This window comes from Manis pentadactyla, chromosome 8, assembly GCF_030020395.1.
Source record: "Manis pentadactyla isolate mManPen7 chromosome 8, mManPen7.hap1, whole genome shotgun sequence".
Classification (NCBI taxonomy): domain Eukaryota; kingdom Metazoa; phylum Chordata; class Mammalia; order Pholidota; family Manidae; genus Manis; species Manis pentadactyla.
Genome location: NC_080026.1, coordinates 85191487 through 85208353, shown reverse-complemented (window position 1 = coordinate 85208353; position 16867 = coordinate 85191487). Strand labels below are relative to the sequence as shown.

Genomic DNA, 16867 nt, shown 5'->3' with positions numbered 1-16867 from the left:
AACAGCAGCAGAATCACAGAACCCAAGAATGGTCTAACAGTTACCAAACGGAAAGAGACTGGGGAGAATGGGAGGGTAGGGATGGATAAGGGCAGGCAAGAAAAAGGGGGTTTTATGATTAGCATGTATATTGTGGGGAGTGGGGGAAAGGGGAGGGCTGTGCAACACAGAGAAGACAAGTAGTGATTCTACAACATCTTACTATGCTGATGGACAGTGACTGTAATGGGGTTTGTGGGGGGGGCCTTGGGGTAGGGGAAAGCCTAGTAAACATAATGTTCTTCATGTAATTGTAGATTAATGATAACAACAGCAAGAAAATCCATCAACATCATCCACTACATCAACAAAAAGGACAAAAACCACATGATCATCTCTATAGATGAAGAAAAAGCATTTGACAAAATTAAACATCCATTCATGATAAAAACTCTCAAGAAAATGGGTATACAGTGCAAGTACCTCAACATAACAAAGGCCATATATGCCAAACCCACAGCCAACATCGTACTTAACAGCGAGAAGCTGAAAGCTTTTCACCTAAGATCGGGAAAAAGACAGGGATGCCCACTCTCCCCACTTTTACTCAACATAGTACTGGAGGTCCTAGCCACAGCAATCAGGCAAAACGAAGAAATACAGGGCATCCAGATTGGTAAGGAAGAAGTCAGACTGTCACTATTTGCAGATGACATGATATTGTACATAAAAAATGCTAAAGACTCCAGTTCAAAACTACTAGAACTAATGTCTGAATTCAGCAAAGTTGCAGGATACAAAATTAATACACAGAAATCTGTTGTTTTCCTATACACTAATTATGAACTAGCAGAAAGAGAAATCAGGAAAACAATTCCATTCACAATTGCATCGAAAAGAATAAGGTACCTAGGAATAAACCTAACCAAGGAAGTGAAAGACCTATACTCTGGAAACTCCAATACACTCTTAAGAGAAATTAAAGAGGACACTAATAAATGGAAACACATCTCATGCTCTTGGCTAGGAAGAATTAGTATTGTCAAAATGGCCATCCTGCCTAAAGCAATCTACAGATTCAGTGCAATCCCTATAAAAATACCAACAGCATTCTTCAACGAACTGGAACAAATAGTTTCCGAATTCATATGGAAACACAAAAGACCCCAAAGAGCCAACGCAATCCTGAGAAGGAAGAATAAAGCAGGGGGCATCTCGCTTCCCAACTTCAAACTCTACTACAAAGCCACAGTAATCAAGACAATTTAGTACTGGCAGAAGAACAGATCCATAGACCAGTGGAACAGAATAGAGATTCCAGATATTAACCCAAACATATATGGTCAATTAATATACGATAAAAGAGCCATGGATATACAGTGGGGAACTGACAGCCTCTTCAACAGCTGGTGTTGGCCAAACTGGACTGCTACATCTAAGAGAATGAAACTGGATCATTGTCTAACTCCATATACAAAAGTAAATTTGAAATGGATCAAAGACCTGAATGTAAGTCATGAAACCATAAAACTCTTAGAAAAAAACATAGGCAAAAATCTCTTGGACAGAAACATGAGCAACTTGTTCATGAACAAATCTCCCTGGGCAAGGGAAACAAAAGCAAAAATGAACAAGTGGGACTATATCAAGCTGAATAACTTATGTACAGCAGACACCATCAATAGAACAAAAAGGCATCCTACAGTATGGGAGAATATATCCGTAAATGACATATCAGATAAAGGGATGACATCCAAAATATATAAAGATTCCACATACCTCAACAAACAAAAAGAGAACAATTCAATTAAAAAATGAACAGAGGACCTGAAGGACACTTCTCCAAAGAAGAAATTCAGATGGCTAACAGGCACATGAAAAGATGCTCTACATCGCTAATCATCAGAGAAATGCAAATTAAAACCACAATGAGATAATCACCTCATACCAGTTAGGATGGCCACCATCCAAAAGACAAACAGCAACAAATGTTGGTGAGGATGTGGAGAAAGGGGGACCCTCCTACACTGCTGGTTGCAATGTAAGTTAGTTCAACCATTATGGAAAGCAGTATGGAGGTTCCTCAAAAAACAAAATAGAAATATTATTTGCCCAAGGAATTCCACTTCTAGGAATTTACCCTAAGAACACAGGATCCCAGTTTCAAAAAGACATATGCACCCCTATGTTTATTGCAGCACTATTTGCAGTAGCCAAGAAATGGAAGCAGCCTAAGTGTCCATCAGTAAATGAATGTATAAAGAAAAGGTGGTATATATATATATATATAATGGAATATTATTCAGCCATAAGAAGAAAACAGATCCTACCATTTGTAACATGGATGGAACTAGAGGATAGTATGCTCAGTGAAGTAAGCCAGGTGGAGAAAGACAAGTACCAAATGATTTCCCTCATCTGTGGAGTATAAACAAAGAGAAAACTGAAGGAACAAAACAGCAGCAGACTCACAGAACCCAAAAATGGACTAACAGTTACCAAATAGAAAGGGACTGGGGAGGATGTGTTGGAAGGGAGGTATCAGGGGGAAAAAGAGGCATTGTGATTAGCACACATAATGTAGGAGGGGGGTGTCCAGGGAAGGCAGTACAACAGAGAAGACAAATAGTGATTCTATAGCATCTTACTTCACTGATGGACAGTGACTGTAATATGGGGTATGTGGTGGGGACTTGATAATGGAGGGTGTCTACTAGCCATAATGTTGCTCATGTAATTGTACATTAATGAAACCTTAAAAAAAAGTGGCAGAGACACCCATTCAGGCATTTCCTGATGCCACATGTTAACCACTGGTTTTATGGGTAACATCCTGTAGGGAATATGGGCAGGCTGCCCCAAGATGGACCACTTTGGCAAGCAGATTATTTTGACGTGAAAAACCATCAAGGCCCGTAAGACTTAGGAAGATACTTTACCTCCCCTCACACTACTAGATAAAAAGAATCTGAATGGAGAAACTACTGGGGGTGGAGAGCTAACAGTATGGATAGCTGTATTGTAATGTAAAGTAAGGGTTAGAGACAGGAAGGAATGTAAAAAAAAAAGAATTAACTGAAACTGTTGCATTCTTTTGTGAGTTGGGATTCCATTTAATATACAGTTTTGTTTTTGTTTTTTTGTTTTGTATTTGGCAATTTTGGTGAAATTTTTGGTAAAAGATAATTCATGCCGAAGTCACTTTTCCAAATCAGTGTCATAATTTGATAAAAGAAATAATAACTTAAGATTTTCAGTGAAAATAGAGATCATTGTAGTTAGAACCTTACTCACTTAAAATGATGTTTACTGTAACATTGGAGTTCCCAAGAACTCCAATATATATAGAATATAGATTGCCAAATACGTGAATAGAGGAAATACTAAGTAAACAGAAAGAACTTTGAAATTCACTCAGTGGTGAAGGCATATAATAAAAATCATAATTCGAATGTTGTTTCACATTTTCAGATTTCAGTTTGTACAAATCTGGTAAATCATGAGTCCAGAGTAACATCATAGAACTATTTATTACTATACATGAAATGAAAATCTTCAGACTGTTTTAAATTTTAGAGCGTTTTCACTGCTTTCTAATTTCTTGAGGTGTGTGCTTTTTTAAAATTAATCGTAAAAATTTCCTTTTTGGTTATTAATGATATAATTAATTTCAGATAACACCAAATGGAAGTTTCATGGAGAGTTTCCTAAATTAATTAGATGAATATATAATGGCTGGTTGCTTACAGTGGAAATAAGCTTAAAGGTGGGTTTTTGAGGATGATGGGTTCATCCACAACCTATAATGGGTTCATCCACAACCCATAATGGGTTCAACCCTGGGTTAAAACTTGAGAATCAAGCTACAGGGTTTAGCTGTAGTCATTCCTTGAAGTGAATTATTAGTTTTGCCCAATTTTGTATTTACAGGTAAAGGTGACTTACGTTAACACTGCAGAGGACCAAATATAGTTGTTGTTAATTAATTCATGTGCTTCATAAAGGTGCTTTTCTGAAAGTAGGAGCCACAAGGTAGGGTAAGTACAGGCGTATCTGAGGGAGACTGCAGGTTCCGTTTCAGAACCCCTTCAGTAAAGCAAGTCAGATGCATTTTTTGGTTTCCAGGTGCATATGAAAGTATGTTTATGCCATACTACAGTCTGTTATGTGCAGTAGCACTGTCTAAAATAAAAACTATGTACCTTAACTTAAAAGTACTTCATTGGCTAAAAAATGTTAACCATCATCTGAGCTCTCTGTGCATTATAATCTTTTTGTTGGTAGAGGGTCCTTGTCTTGATATTGATGGCTGCTGACTGATCAGGCTGCATTGAAGAAGGTTGGGGTGGCAGGGGTAATTTCTTAAAACAATTAGACAGTGAAATTTGCCCTATTGATTATTCTTCCTTTTGTGAACTGTTTCTCTGTAGCATGCAATGCTTTTTAATAGCATTTTCCCCCAGTAGAACAACTTTCAAAATGGGAGTGAGTTCTTTCCAACTCTGCTGCTCCTTTATCAACCAAATCTTTGTTGTTGTTTGAACCACAATCACAGCATCTTCACCAGGAATAATTTTTATATCATGAAACCACTTTTTCTTCATTCATTCATTCATAAAAAGCAACTTCTCACTCATTCAGATTTTATCACATCTTCAGACTCCACTTAGCTCTCTTGCTGTTTCCACTTTATCTGCAGTAACTTCCTCCACTGAAAGAGGAACCCCTCAAAGGCATCCTTGAGGGTTGGGATCAACCTCTTCCAACTCCTGTTAATGCTGGTATTTTGACTGAGCTTTTCCCATGAATTACAAATTTTCTTAATAGCATCTAAAATGATTTATCCTTCCCAGAGGTGTTCAACTGACTTTGCCCAGATTGGTCAGAGGAATCACTATCTATGGCAGCTATAGCCTTTCTATGAAATGTGTTTCTTCAATAATAAGACTTGAAAATCTAATTCTTTAATCCATGGGCTGCACAAGGGACATTGTGTTAGCAGGCACGAAAACTACATTCATCTCCTTGTGTATCTCCATCAGAGCTCTTGGATAACCAGATGCATTGTCAGCAGTAATACTTGAAAGGAGTCTTTTTTATGAGGAGTAGGTCTCCACATTGGCTTAAAATATTCAGTAAACCATGTTGTAAACGTATGTGCTAGCACTCAGGCTTTGTTGTTCCAATTATCGAGTACAGGCAGATTAGATTTAGCATAATTCTTAAGAGCCCTAGGATTTTCAGAAGGTCAAAGAGCATTGGCTTCACCTTAAAGTCACCAGCTGCATTAGCCCCAGTGAGTCAGTCCATCCCTTGAAGCTTTGAAGCCAGACATTTGACTATTCCTCTCCAACTATGAAAGTCCTAGATGGTATCTTCCTTCTGCTAGAAGGCTGTTTACATTGGAAATGTGTTGTTCAGTGTAGTCACCTTCATTAATCATCTTAGCTAGATCTTCTGGATAGCTTGCTGCAGCTTATCAGCACTTGCTGCTTCCCCTTGCACTTTTTTTTTTGTGGAGATGGCTTCTTTCTTTAAACCTCATGCATTAACCTCTGCTATTTCATACTTCACTTTTGCAGCTTCCTCACCTCTCTCAGTGTTCATAGAATTTAAGAGTTAGGGCTTTGCTCTGAGGCTTGACTTAAGGAAATGTTGTGGCTGGTTTGACCTTCTGTCCAGACCACTCAATCTTTCTCCATATCAGTGATAAGGCTGTATGCTTTCTTGCATTCGTGTGTTTGCTGGAGTAGCACTTTAATTTCCTTCAAGAACTTTTCCTTTGCATTCACAACTTGGCTGTTTAGTACAAGAGACCTAGCTTTTGGCCTATCTCAGCTTTTGACATGTCTTCCTCACTAAGCTGAATCATTTCTGGCTTTTGACTTAAAGTAACAGTTGGAGACATGCAAGTCTTACTAACTGGCCTTATTTCAGTTGTTGTGTCTCAGGGAATAGTGAGGCTCAAAGAGAGAGAGAGAGGGAGAAACAGCTAGTCAGTAGAGCAGTCAGACACACACACATTTTTAAGTTTGTTAACTTATGTGGGAATGGTTTGTGGCACCCCAGAACAATTAACAGTAGTAATACCAAAGATCACAGATCACTGTAACAAATATAATAATGATGAAAATGTTTGAAATATTGTGAGAACTACCAAATGCTCAAAGTGACACGAAGTGGACAAATACTTTTGGAAAAATGGCACCAAAGATTTGCTTGACACAGGGTTGCCACCACAAAACCTCAAGTTGTGAAAAATGCAATATCTACAAAGCACAACAAAACTAGGTACAATGAAAGACGATATGCCTGTAAAACAATTTTGAAAGATGGGTAGATTGATTTAATCAGGACAGTGTCAGAAAGCAGATACTATAGAAGGGCACTGCCTTTTTTTTTTTTTTTAAGTATTGTTAATATACAATCTTATGTTGGTTTCAAATGACTGTGACAAAACCTTAGAAAATACAGTGTAAAATTAAGTTATTAAGGTAAATAAAAGAAATAGTCTTTTTTATGTGGTTGTAATCCACTACATAGTCCCCATCTTTAGGTTCACTGCTGATCTCAGACTTGTTCACTGATTTTTTTACAACCAGGCAATCAATGCCTTTGAATTTAGCAAGACCTCTCTAGGACTACCCAGACTATTTGCAGCAGCCTTGTCATTGCTTCAGAAAGTTGCTTTTTTGAAAGCAAGGTTTAATTGCCATTGAAGTCAGTTTTGTTCTCCAAAGCAAAAGTCACACAAATTAAAAATCATAGTTGATTGAATCCTGTATACCAGTTTAATTCTGATTCATGTACCTGAAGGTCTTGAGTAGTTTCTTTGTTTTCTAGTGTGGATATATAGTCTCTAACACTCTTGACTCTAAAATACTGATGTTTGGTTTATATACTGGGAATCAAGTAGTTCCTAAATAATTATAATAATTTTATAATTCTGCCTAAAATTTAAAATTTTAGCAATGACAATAAATCTGGAAAATTGTAGTTTTTATCACAGAACTTGTAAAGAATCAAGTTACCAAAGTGGATTCAGATTTATGTTAGAAACATTTTAGAAATAACATAGCATTAATCATATGTAGCAGAAAATAACAGGTTAATGTATTTTAAAACTATTGATCCCTTTCCCCAGTAGCATTTGGAGACAATTTTGTCAGGATGTGTTAGTGGCATTTTCTTCATCCTCAAGCCTAATTGTTTTCTTTGTCAGCGTATCATAGTTAGCCCTTGGAGGAAGTAGAGAAGCAAAGAATAAATTGTTTATCTCCCTGTTTGGGTCATCCCCTCTGTTTTTTTTTAATGAATATCTGTGTTTTTGGGTAACAGTATATATGATAGCATTGAATAAGTCTGCCCATAAAGAAATGCTTTAATTACCTTCTCAAGGAGAAAACACTCAAGTTTTCAGTCTTCTAACCAGATATTTTATAAATGTGTACCTCCTATGTTTATCATCCTCTAAACCACCATTACAAATACAACTCAAAGCTCCAAATGTATTTATAGTTCTTATTTTATGAAAGGACAAAACATTTACCTCTAGGATCTTACACAGCTTATAGAACCTTCTGAATATTAGATAATTTAATATGTTATTCTGTTAAATTCTTATGATTAAATGATGCTGCTGTGAAAATGGATAATACTGAAAACATGAAAAATGGTGGGGGGAAGCTATCGTGGTATTTTCATTTTATGCATGGATAAATTTAAAATGACTTGCCCAGCAGCATGTTAGATATTGTCTTTAATGACTTCAAGGCATCAGTTGGCTGTTGGCCACAGTGTCTGATGAAGATACTTACAGAAATGCTATTTTTAGGAAAGAAAATGTAAAGCACTAAAATATTCTAATTTTTTTAAGTTATTGACTAAAGTTGCTTTGTTTGAATCAACAGGTCAGGGTGATTCATCACTTTTATTTTTTCTATTTTTGTTTCTAAATAAAAATTAAACTAATGTTAAGAATATTGTTTGAAAACATTTAAGAATTACAAAAGACTGAAATGTTGGAGTTTGCCATTTTCCCTTGTATAACTGAATTATATATTATTTAATAGAAAGTACACTTTAACATAATTCAGATTTTCTGTACTTGGCTCCCATTTCTAGGACTATTTCCATTAAGAGTATTCAGCAAAAATAGAATTTCATTCATTGTATTGACTAATTTTTATAACATTTCTGTTAAGAAATTAGATTTTTCTCATGCAGTTTCAGAATGTCAGTAATTTTGAATGAGTATGGATCTCACATTTTTTTGACTGTGTGATTGAGCAAAGAATCATATGGATAATATAAACCGTTAGCTTATTTTCTCTTTCTGCCATTTAAATCTTTATAATTTTGTTTTTGTAACAGAAATTTTATTGTTTTGTTTTGAACTATAATATGGATTCTGGGCTTCTGAATTAACGAAAATCAACCAGAAATTGTGAAATCATGTATACATAGAACTTAATTGTCTGTTGCCTATGATTATGTAAGTTTTTAAAATATGTTTAAGATTATATATTTACAGAAGTTTAGAAATTGATCTCTGGAGTTATTAATCAGATATATGAAACATAAGATTAATGTTGGAACAGTACTTTAGAAAGTTTTTTCTTTTTCAGTGCATGTACCTATTTTTACCCTACTCTGGAGTCCAGAGGTGATGGAACCAACTTCTGTATGTAATGAGAATGTGTCTTGTTGACAAAAAGGAATAAATCTTACCCTTCAAAGTATAAATTTTCCATACTAAAATCAAGTACATTATTATATTTGAAAGGCCAAACGTGGTATAGGGATATATCAGGGAAATTCATTTGCTGATGAGAGCCTTAAAAAATTATTTATCTTAAAATATTTTTTCTTTAATTAATTAAAAGTATTGGTTAATTGACTTATATTCTTATGCTCATGAATATATATAATGCAGCCATTTACAGAAATAGAGTTTGCAGTGAATTTGCCATCAGATTGCATTGCATTGCATTGATTAGAAGTTTTTAATCTTGCTTTGTACCAGTAATTTATTTGTTCTTGTTTTAAATCATGGGTAGGCACACTACAACCACAGGCTAAATCCAACAACCTGCCTCTTGTTTTTTATAAAGTCCTTTACATATAAACTCCAAAGAAAAATAATAAGGCATGATGTCTGAACATATGTGAAATTCAAATTTCACATACCAGTAAATTAAGTTTATTGAAACTTAGCTGTGCTCATTCATTTATTTATGTATTTTTTATGGCGCTTTTGGTGCTACTACAGCAGAGTTGAGTAGTTGCAGCACAGATGGTATGACCTGCAAAGCCTAACATATTTACTCTCTGGCCCTTTATATAAGGAAGAGTTTGCCAACCCTTGCATGAAAATATATAGAAGCCCTCAGTGATAGCTACATTTAGTCTAACTGCAGATGGAGACAACTGTGCTTTTTGAAGACCTCTGTAGTAGCTCTCAGAGTTAGTAGTTTTTCTGTTCCCGTAAATCCTTACTAACAAAGTGAATTCTTTTGTAGGTCATGCAAGAATTGGTATGATAACAGTTAGTGTCACTCTTGACCTGTGTGGAATTACCATTCATGTTTTTAACTGGCTAGCAAACCAAGAGATCTAAGTAGTTTTGTTGAAGTTTGAATTTAAATTATGACTGTGTTAATGCATGTTCAATCACCTAACCTAACATTTAAGGTACAGATAGTTACTTTTATGATAACTTTTATAAAATACAGCCAAGTATGATATTTATGGGAGTTTATGTAATATGATGGGATTTAAGATGTCACCACAAAGATGAAGAGTTTTATTGCAGAGGGAAAAATGATTCTAATACTTAAGCCACACCATCAGTATCAGTTTGAAAGCAGGTATTAGGTCATTCTCTAACAACAAATTGTCCAAAGGGGGAGAAACTGCTCAAATTTGGGATACTTTTTGTATCCTAAAATGAAAGTGTTGCTCTAGATATCACTTAAGACTTTAGAGCAAATCTTTTATAATTATTAAGCCAGTCAGCTCAGTCACCTAGATAAAAACTAACAAATGGTATATTATTATCTAATTCATGCTTCTGCTGGCTCTTTTATCAGTAGTTAAATCCAGAGTATGTATGACATACAGAAAATAATTAGTTGAACTAGAAAGGAGCACTTTGTTATGGCAAGACAAATCACTCCCTATTACCTTAGAAAATGTGTTGCTTATAATTTGAACACTTATAATATTGCTATTGTTAAACCTAGTCAGGCATATCTGCTTATTTTAGTGCTGTGGTCTTATTTTTATGCTATTACAATCATTTTTTCCTTTGAACTGTGATGAAGTAGAGAATTGAATGAAAAATTAGGTTAGTCCACTAGTCTTACTGTCAAAGTACATATTCCAACCTAATTTTAACGTTTATCTTTTGAGGAATGCTTCTTTAAAAATTCCATCATACTATTCAGTACATGAAAAAAAAATGTTTTTTGATTTTCTCAAATAGTACTTCAGGGCAATGTTTACCTAGAAATACAGCATTTATGAATTTGTAGGTCATGACTGAGTCACATTGCCAAAGAGAGTATTTTCTCTTTTATGTTCTCTGACTGTATGATGGCATGAGCTTAACATCCTAAGTCTTCCCTCTTTGATGCATGTTAGACTGTTCCTACATATACAGAATTTCAAATAACCAATGTGAGAAGGTTATAGAAAGATAACTTCTGATTTGTTTTCTTTTGACCCACTCTGACTTTGCGAGGTAATGTTACCTTCCACCTCTTAAATACAATGTAAAGAAAGATGTCAGATTTTGAGAGGAATTAACAGCAAGTAAACAGTCCATATTACTCATTATCATTTCAATACAGGGAACTAGTTTTTGTTATACTGGTTCAAGAAAGAGAGTAAGTGAAAAAAGCCTGAGCTCCAGAGCCACAGAATTAAATTCAAATACTAGATCTCTCTAACACGTTCTGTCTATACTTGGACATCTCTGGGTATAACATATGTAAAGGATATAACTCAAGCCTCACAAAATTATTAAAAATTGATATATATGGAAAGCACTCAGCATGGTATCTACCCTAGTGAATGCACAATCATGTTAACAAATTCTTTGTTATTATTTACATTAAGGTGTCCCAGTGATGTTCAGTGAGAGCTAACCTGTCTTTACAAACAAAACAGCACACAAGTGAACAATAAATATAGTGCAGAATCTCACTTGAAGACATTGTTTAAAACTTTTCCATGTTTTCTTCATAGTTTCTAATACAGCAGATCTTGCTGAATTGAATATTTTTGCATTAGTCTTTTGCTGGAGGTTAGGACTAGTTGTATAACACATTGGATGGTTTATGGAGGAGTGGAGATTCACAGAGGGTGCCTTACTTCAGTGTCTAGGTGATGTGTTTTCAGGGAATTAATACAAATTTTAGTTATTCAGAATGAAATTGTGCATGTGTGTGTATAGATACTAGTTAATGAAGAGTGATGTACTCGCAGTTACATTTTTTTTCTTTGATCTCCTAAAAATTCAAGGCACTGCTGAAATTCTTTATCAGTCAATGGCTTCTGTGAAAGATAGTGAATATTCATAGCTAATTTTTAATTACAGTCTCTTAGTTTCTTTTCCTAGTTCTTGGCTTCTTCTTTCTGAGAGTCTTATACCTTCATTTGGTTGCCTGCTAGCAACTCTTAGAAGATTTGATCATTTATCTTTTTGTGAACCTCTTTAAAATGGAGATGATGACTACAACTTAACAAAAATACTTATAACTTACAAAACACTAACGTAGAAAAGGACGTCAGCAACAATATGATTATCATAATCAGGCGTGTGTTGGGATAATTTTTAAGGGTTTTAATTAATTTGTAATTTATGTCATCCAATACCATGGATGATTCAAAATCAGATGTTTTCAGAAAACTAGTTTTCAGTATTTTTTAAAAATCTTATTATAAGAAGTATTAAGATAGAAAGAGGCAGATACTAGCATTATACATGAGGAAACATACATAGAAATTTGAACTTCGGTGAGGTCATTTCAGTAAGTAGACATAAATTATCAGTTTTTAAATGGTATGCTTTTTCCACTAGAAAATGGTTTTAACATTTCAATACAGGCAACTGGTTTTATAGACCATACCTGTACCAGTCTTCAAAGTATTCGCAAGGCTGCTTGGATAGCAGTATACCTCTTTCTTCCTCCCTCTTCCCCCCAAAAGAGGTTTGGGAACAACAGACCATAGTATAGTAGACATAGTAAATGCAAGTGATCATCTTCTGCATGCCAGTTAAATGTCTTTCTCCCTCCCTCTTCCCCCAAAAGAGGTTTGGGAGCAACAGACCATAGTATAGTACAGACATAGTACAGGCAAGTGATCATCTTCTGCATGCCAGTTAAATGTCTAAGTAAGAATGAGAAAAGCAGTTGTAATGAAAGTGGGTGTTTAGAAGACTCAAGGCTATGGAAGCATAAACTCAGAATTCAAATGTTTGAAAGACTATAAAGTAGGAAAGTGATTAGTCTTGTGTTTGACTCCAAGGAGTTAAGCTTGGATCTTAGCAGTTAGAGCTATCTGGAAATGGTAATGGTTTTCCTTGGGAAGTACAGTTTCCTGCATTTTGTCTGTCATAGACTAGACTGTCACTGTGCATCAAGACAGAGTCTGAAGTTACCATGTTACATTCTGTTTCTAAAATGATGTTAATTAAGTGTGCAGTGTGTTAAAGGGACGTGGCGAAAAAAGATTGCTAGAAAGTTTCTCTATAAAAAGGAAGATATGTCATGGATATTTTTTCCCCAAAATGACAAATCTTGCCTACTTTTTATATAACAATTTTCCCTCTAGTATTTCTAATCAAGTAGCATTTCTATATATTTTCCAAGGAACATAGTTGATAACTTTAAAGGTCTTTACCTCTGCCTGTTGATGTTGACTGGGTATAAAAAAAAATCATAATATTTAACTACAAAATTGCAGAAATACAGAGTAGTTCCTTAAAGCAGTGATAAGATGAGAAAGAAAAGCTTTACTTGTATAAACTTTAGAGCAGAAGAGTGAAGTATGACATCTTGATAAGTGTTCCTTCTTTGTGTTCTTCAACCATGTTTTGCCTTTTCAAAATTGCCAGATTATTTTCATTCACCAGATAAATTTCCTTCATGTAGCTGCCTTCTGTTCACTGGTTTCCGTGGTCTGAAAGTCCACTTTTAGAGGGCCGCCAATTGACGGTGCTGCTTTGTTATTCTTCCCAGCTCTACTCTAGGGCTCCTGCCGCTGATCTCAAATGCAGGAGCAGCGGAGAGGTGCGTTGAAAGAGAGAACAGAATGGCAGAGAGTCCAGCGGGGGACCAACAGATTGTGGGAAACCATGTGACTGTGTGATTCACATCTCCAAGGAGAGAGAACCGGTTGTTCTGTGTCTAGATCCACCCTGTTATGAGGATAATACCAACAATAATGTAATTTTAATTGCCTGGATGCTTTTGACACTGGCTTGAAAAGAAAAAGAACTTTTTAGCAGTGAAGTTAACTGGTCAGATGAGTTTGAGTAGAACTGAATTTGATGTTTAAATCAAGACAGTGAATAATGACTTGTAGTTTAAAACTTTTAATATTTTAGTCATGGAGAAAGGGTAACTCATCCATGTATATATGAATTGTCACTAAAATATTCAACTCAAATTCTTTAGCTACCAACCTTAGATGACCTGATGCTATTTGGTTCGTATTTGCTTCCAATAGTGAAATCTTTAAAAATGTGACCTGTATGAGGCCATACTTAAGTTAGAAAACACATTGGTAAATTTCAAATTTTGTCTTTAGGACACTGGATCAAATTTTACCACAGATTAATTTCTTACACTTTTGTTAAGTAATTACTAATGAACTGTAACTTACGAACTTGTGTTTTTGCATACCTTCAGATCAAGGAATTTTCTTCAGTCCTTAGAAAACATAGGAGGGAAAGTCAGTAATATTAATGTTAGGACAGCATAACATGGCCCTTTCTTTTAATCTGTAATTCTAGGACGACATAGACAGCCTAAACCCAGTTCTCAGGGACAACCTACAGCTTCAGGAAGAAGTGAAAATCTGGGTAAAGGAACAAAAGGTGCAGGAGATTTTTATGCAAGGTAACTGTTGTGAAATTATGCATTAATTTTTGAGGGGTTCTGTCTGGCGGGTGGCTGGGCAATTTCCCTTGTTTGGTTTTGGTTGTTGAGTTACATACAATATAAATAGAAGATCTAGTCTAATATTTTGTGTTTTATACAGTGCAGGAAAATAATAGCAAAATCATAGTAATTTCAGTAGAACCAGTTTATTAACTAATTTGAGCCAAATGTCCAGCATGAAATTGTAACCACACAGGTGTTTTGTTGATAGGAAAATTTCCATATTACAGAATGCTTTGTGTGTCCTTCCTAGAGAAGGAAGCATTGCAGTAGAGTGTTGCCCTAAGCCGCAATTGATTTCCTTTGAAGAATGCTGTTCGTATCTGATAAAAGTGGCCTATTTCAGTTCACCTTCTTCAGTAATGACCACAGTACCAGTCTTAGTTTTCTTTCTTTTTTTAGTAAGTTACAAGTTTGTCTACAATATGTGACAGTTCAAACCCTTGAGGTTTAACAATTCTTGGTGACTCTTTTTCTGTCAGTAAAACCATCCTAAGATTTTTTTGAAATTGAAACGGACAGTATGGCATGAAGTATTGATACTTTGCTTAATGTTTCTAAAAAGGAATTGTTTAATTTCTGAATGTATATAGAAAAAGCTATAGATTAACTCTAAATATGACCCAATTTTCCATTCCCATTAGCATTATCATCTTAAGCTGCTTCATTCCCAACATTAAACATAATTTGGAATCAGCCACACATAATCTTTGTAGGATGGGTAGGAACTTTTCAACCCTCAACTTGCATGCCATTTAATTTAAGCATTAACAGAGATTGTCTCAAAGTTCTGACTGTTTTGCTTTGTATGGGTATTTATAGCAGCAGATCATATACTTATTAAATTCTTTACATATATATATATATATAAACTTTAAATTGGAAATATACACAGAAATTGAGTATTTTAGAGAACTTCCAAGTGCCTATCTCCTAGCCCCAGCAGCTATAAAACATTGGCAAATCCTGCCCCATCTACACTCCCACTTCCATCAAATTTCAGACATGCTGCTATTGCCTATCCATTCTATCCATTTTTAAGCATAGCCTCCATACCATTACTCTGAAAAAAATTAATAGTTCCTAATATCAATTACTGGATGGATATTCAGGTTGAAATTTCCATTTGTCTCATAGTGTCTTATAAATGATTTTTAACAAGATTGATTTTTTTAATTTTTATTTATTATTTTAAATCTAGGGATCTAAAGAAATCCACAAATTGTCCCATCTCTATTTTTCTTCCTTACTTGCAATTTATTTATTGAATAAATCAGGCTAATATTTTTTAAAACAACTTTTTGTTTCCTTATATTCTTAACAGGGAAAGGTAGAGCAGTAAGTCCCTACCCATCCTAACTACCCATCCTAGGAAGATTACATGAGACTGATTCCAAATTATGTTTAATGTTGGGAATGAAGCAGCCTAAGATGATAATGTTAATGGGAATGGAAAATTGGGTCATATTTGGAGTTAAGCTCTAGCTTTTTCTGTATACATTCAGAAAAAAATAAATATTATTCTTCTATAGTAACAAAAGACTAGAGTTTATATAATTAATTATGGCTATGAATGTATTTACAGGTCATATGGACTACTTTCTGCAGATGTGTTGATTGATTTATATTTTAGGCGGATACTGGCATTTTTTTTTTTACCTGGCAAATATACCATTAATTGGTACGTTTTAAATGTCTCATAACCATAGAAGAAAGCATCAGCTTGGGAATCAAGAAAATAAATTCAGTCCTAGCTTGTGATCACTTAAAAATCTATTTAATCCTATAAACTTCACTCAATTTTTATAAAAGGGAAAACAATACCTAAGTGTTAGAGATTAAATAAGGAGTTGCGTAATTTCAAGGCACTTTGCAAACTGTTGATGTTTAATATTTAATGCTACAATTAAGGTGAATAATTAAGATGAATAATGCTATAATTAAGTTCCCCCTCCTCCCTACAGTTCTTATTAAACTTCAGAGTATTTGATATCATTTACACTAGTACCTATGAATTGAAGAAATTTTTATCTCCATTATCTTCTGTGGGACTGACTTTTGTTTTAGTAGGCATATTTGAACATATACAGATAGATATTTTATTATTTAATCCTTCCCTATTTGCTAAAGGATAGCTATATATAAGATACACAGATATAGATAACCTTTTAAAAATGAGTTTAATCGAAAAATACACCATACTTTTTATTTTAAAAGGCATTTTATTGCCATACTTAAAAATTCATTGAACATTCTCTACATTTGTTAACTTAAACATCTTTTCTTCCTAGCTGTCACAGAGGAATCAAAATTTGTATTTGTGTATGGTAAAGCTTTGGAATCTAGAAGACTCAGATATCAAGTTCCAAGTTACTTTCCATTTCAGCCATGTAGTCATTCATGTACCCCAATCTTATAGGTAGCTTTGTGACCAGACGACTTTATAAACCACTGTAACTTTACATTTTGTACTGTTAACTCATGATCCTAGAAACATTCTGACTTTAAAGTATTTCATTTCCATATATACAGGAAATAGGTGTATCTAGCAGAGTGTATTTAATGACATCTTCAGAATGATATGGCGTTAAAATATATTCACTTAATATAGTTTTTTGAAAACTTATTTGAGTATGGTATTACTCATCTATCACATAGTTCATGTTTCCCCTGAAAGGTGCTTCTTAAATGAAAATGTCTCCATTAAAGATATCCCT

At 34.5% G+C, this 16867-nt stretch overlaps 1 protein-coding gene across 11 annotated transcripts in view; it reads left to right on the top strand.

Annotated features, from left to right (window-relative positions):
- Positions 1-16867, top strand: part of JMJD1C (jumonji domain containing 1C) — a 388314-nt gene that overhangs the window by 326576 nt on the left and 44871 nt on the right. For 10 of the 11 annotated variants that reach the window (XM_057505900.1, XM_036895100.2, XM_057505904.1 and 7 more), the window contains one exon: positions 14003-14108. In XM_057505900.1, the coding sequence (XP_057361883.1) occupies positions 14102-14108 (7 nt within the window). In that variant the 5' untranslated portion in view covers positions 14003-14101. Of the gene's footprint in view, positions 1-13299; positions 13434-14002; positions 14109-16867 lie in introns of those variants that run through there. The other variant, XM_057505903.1, reaches the window with a different exon arrangement.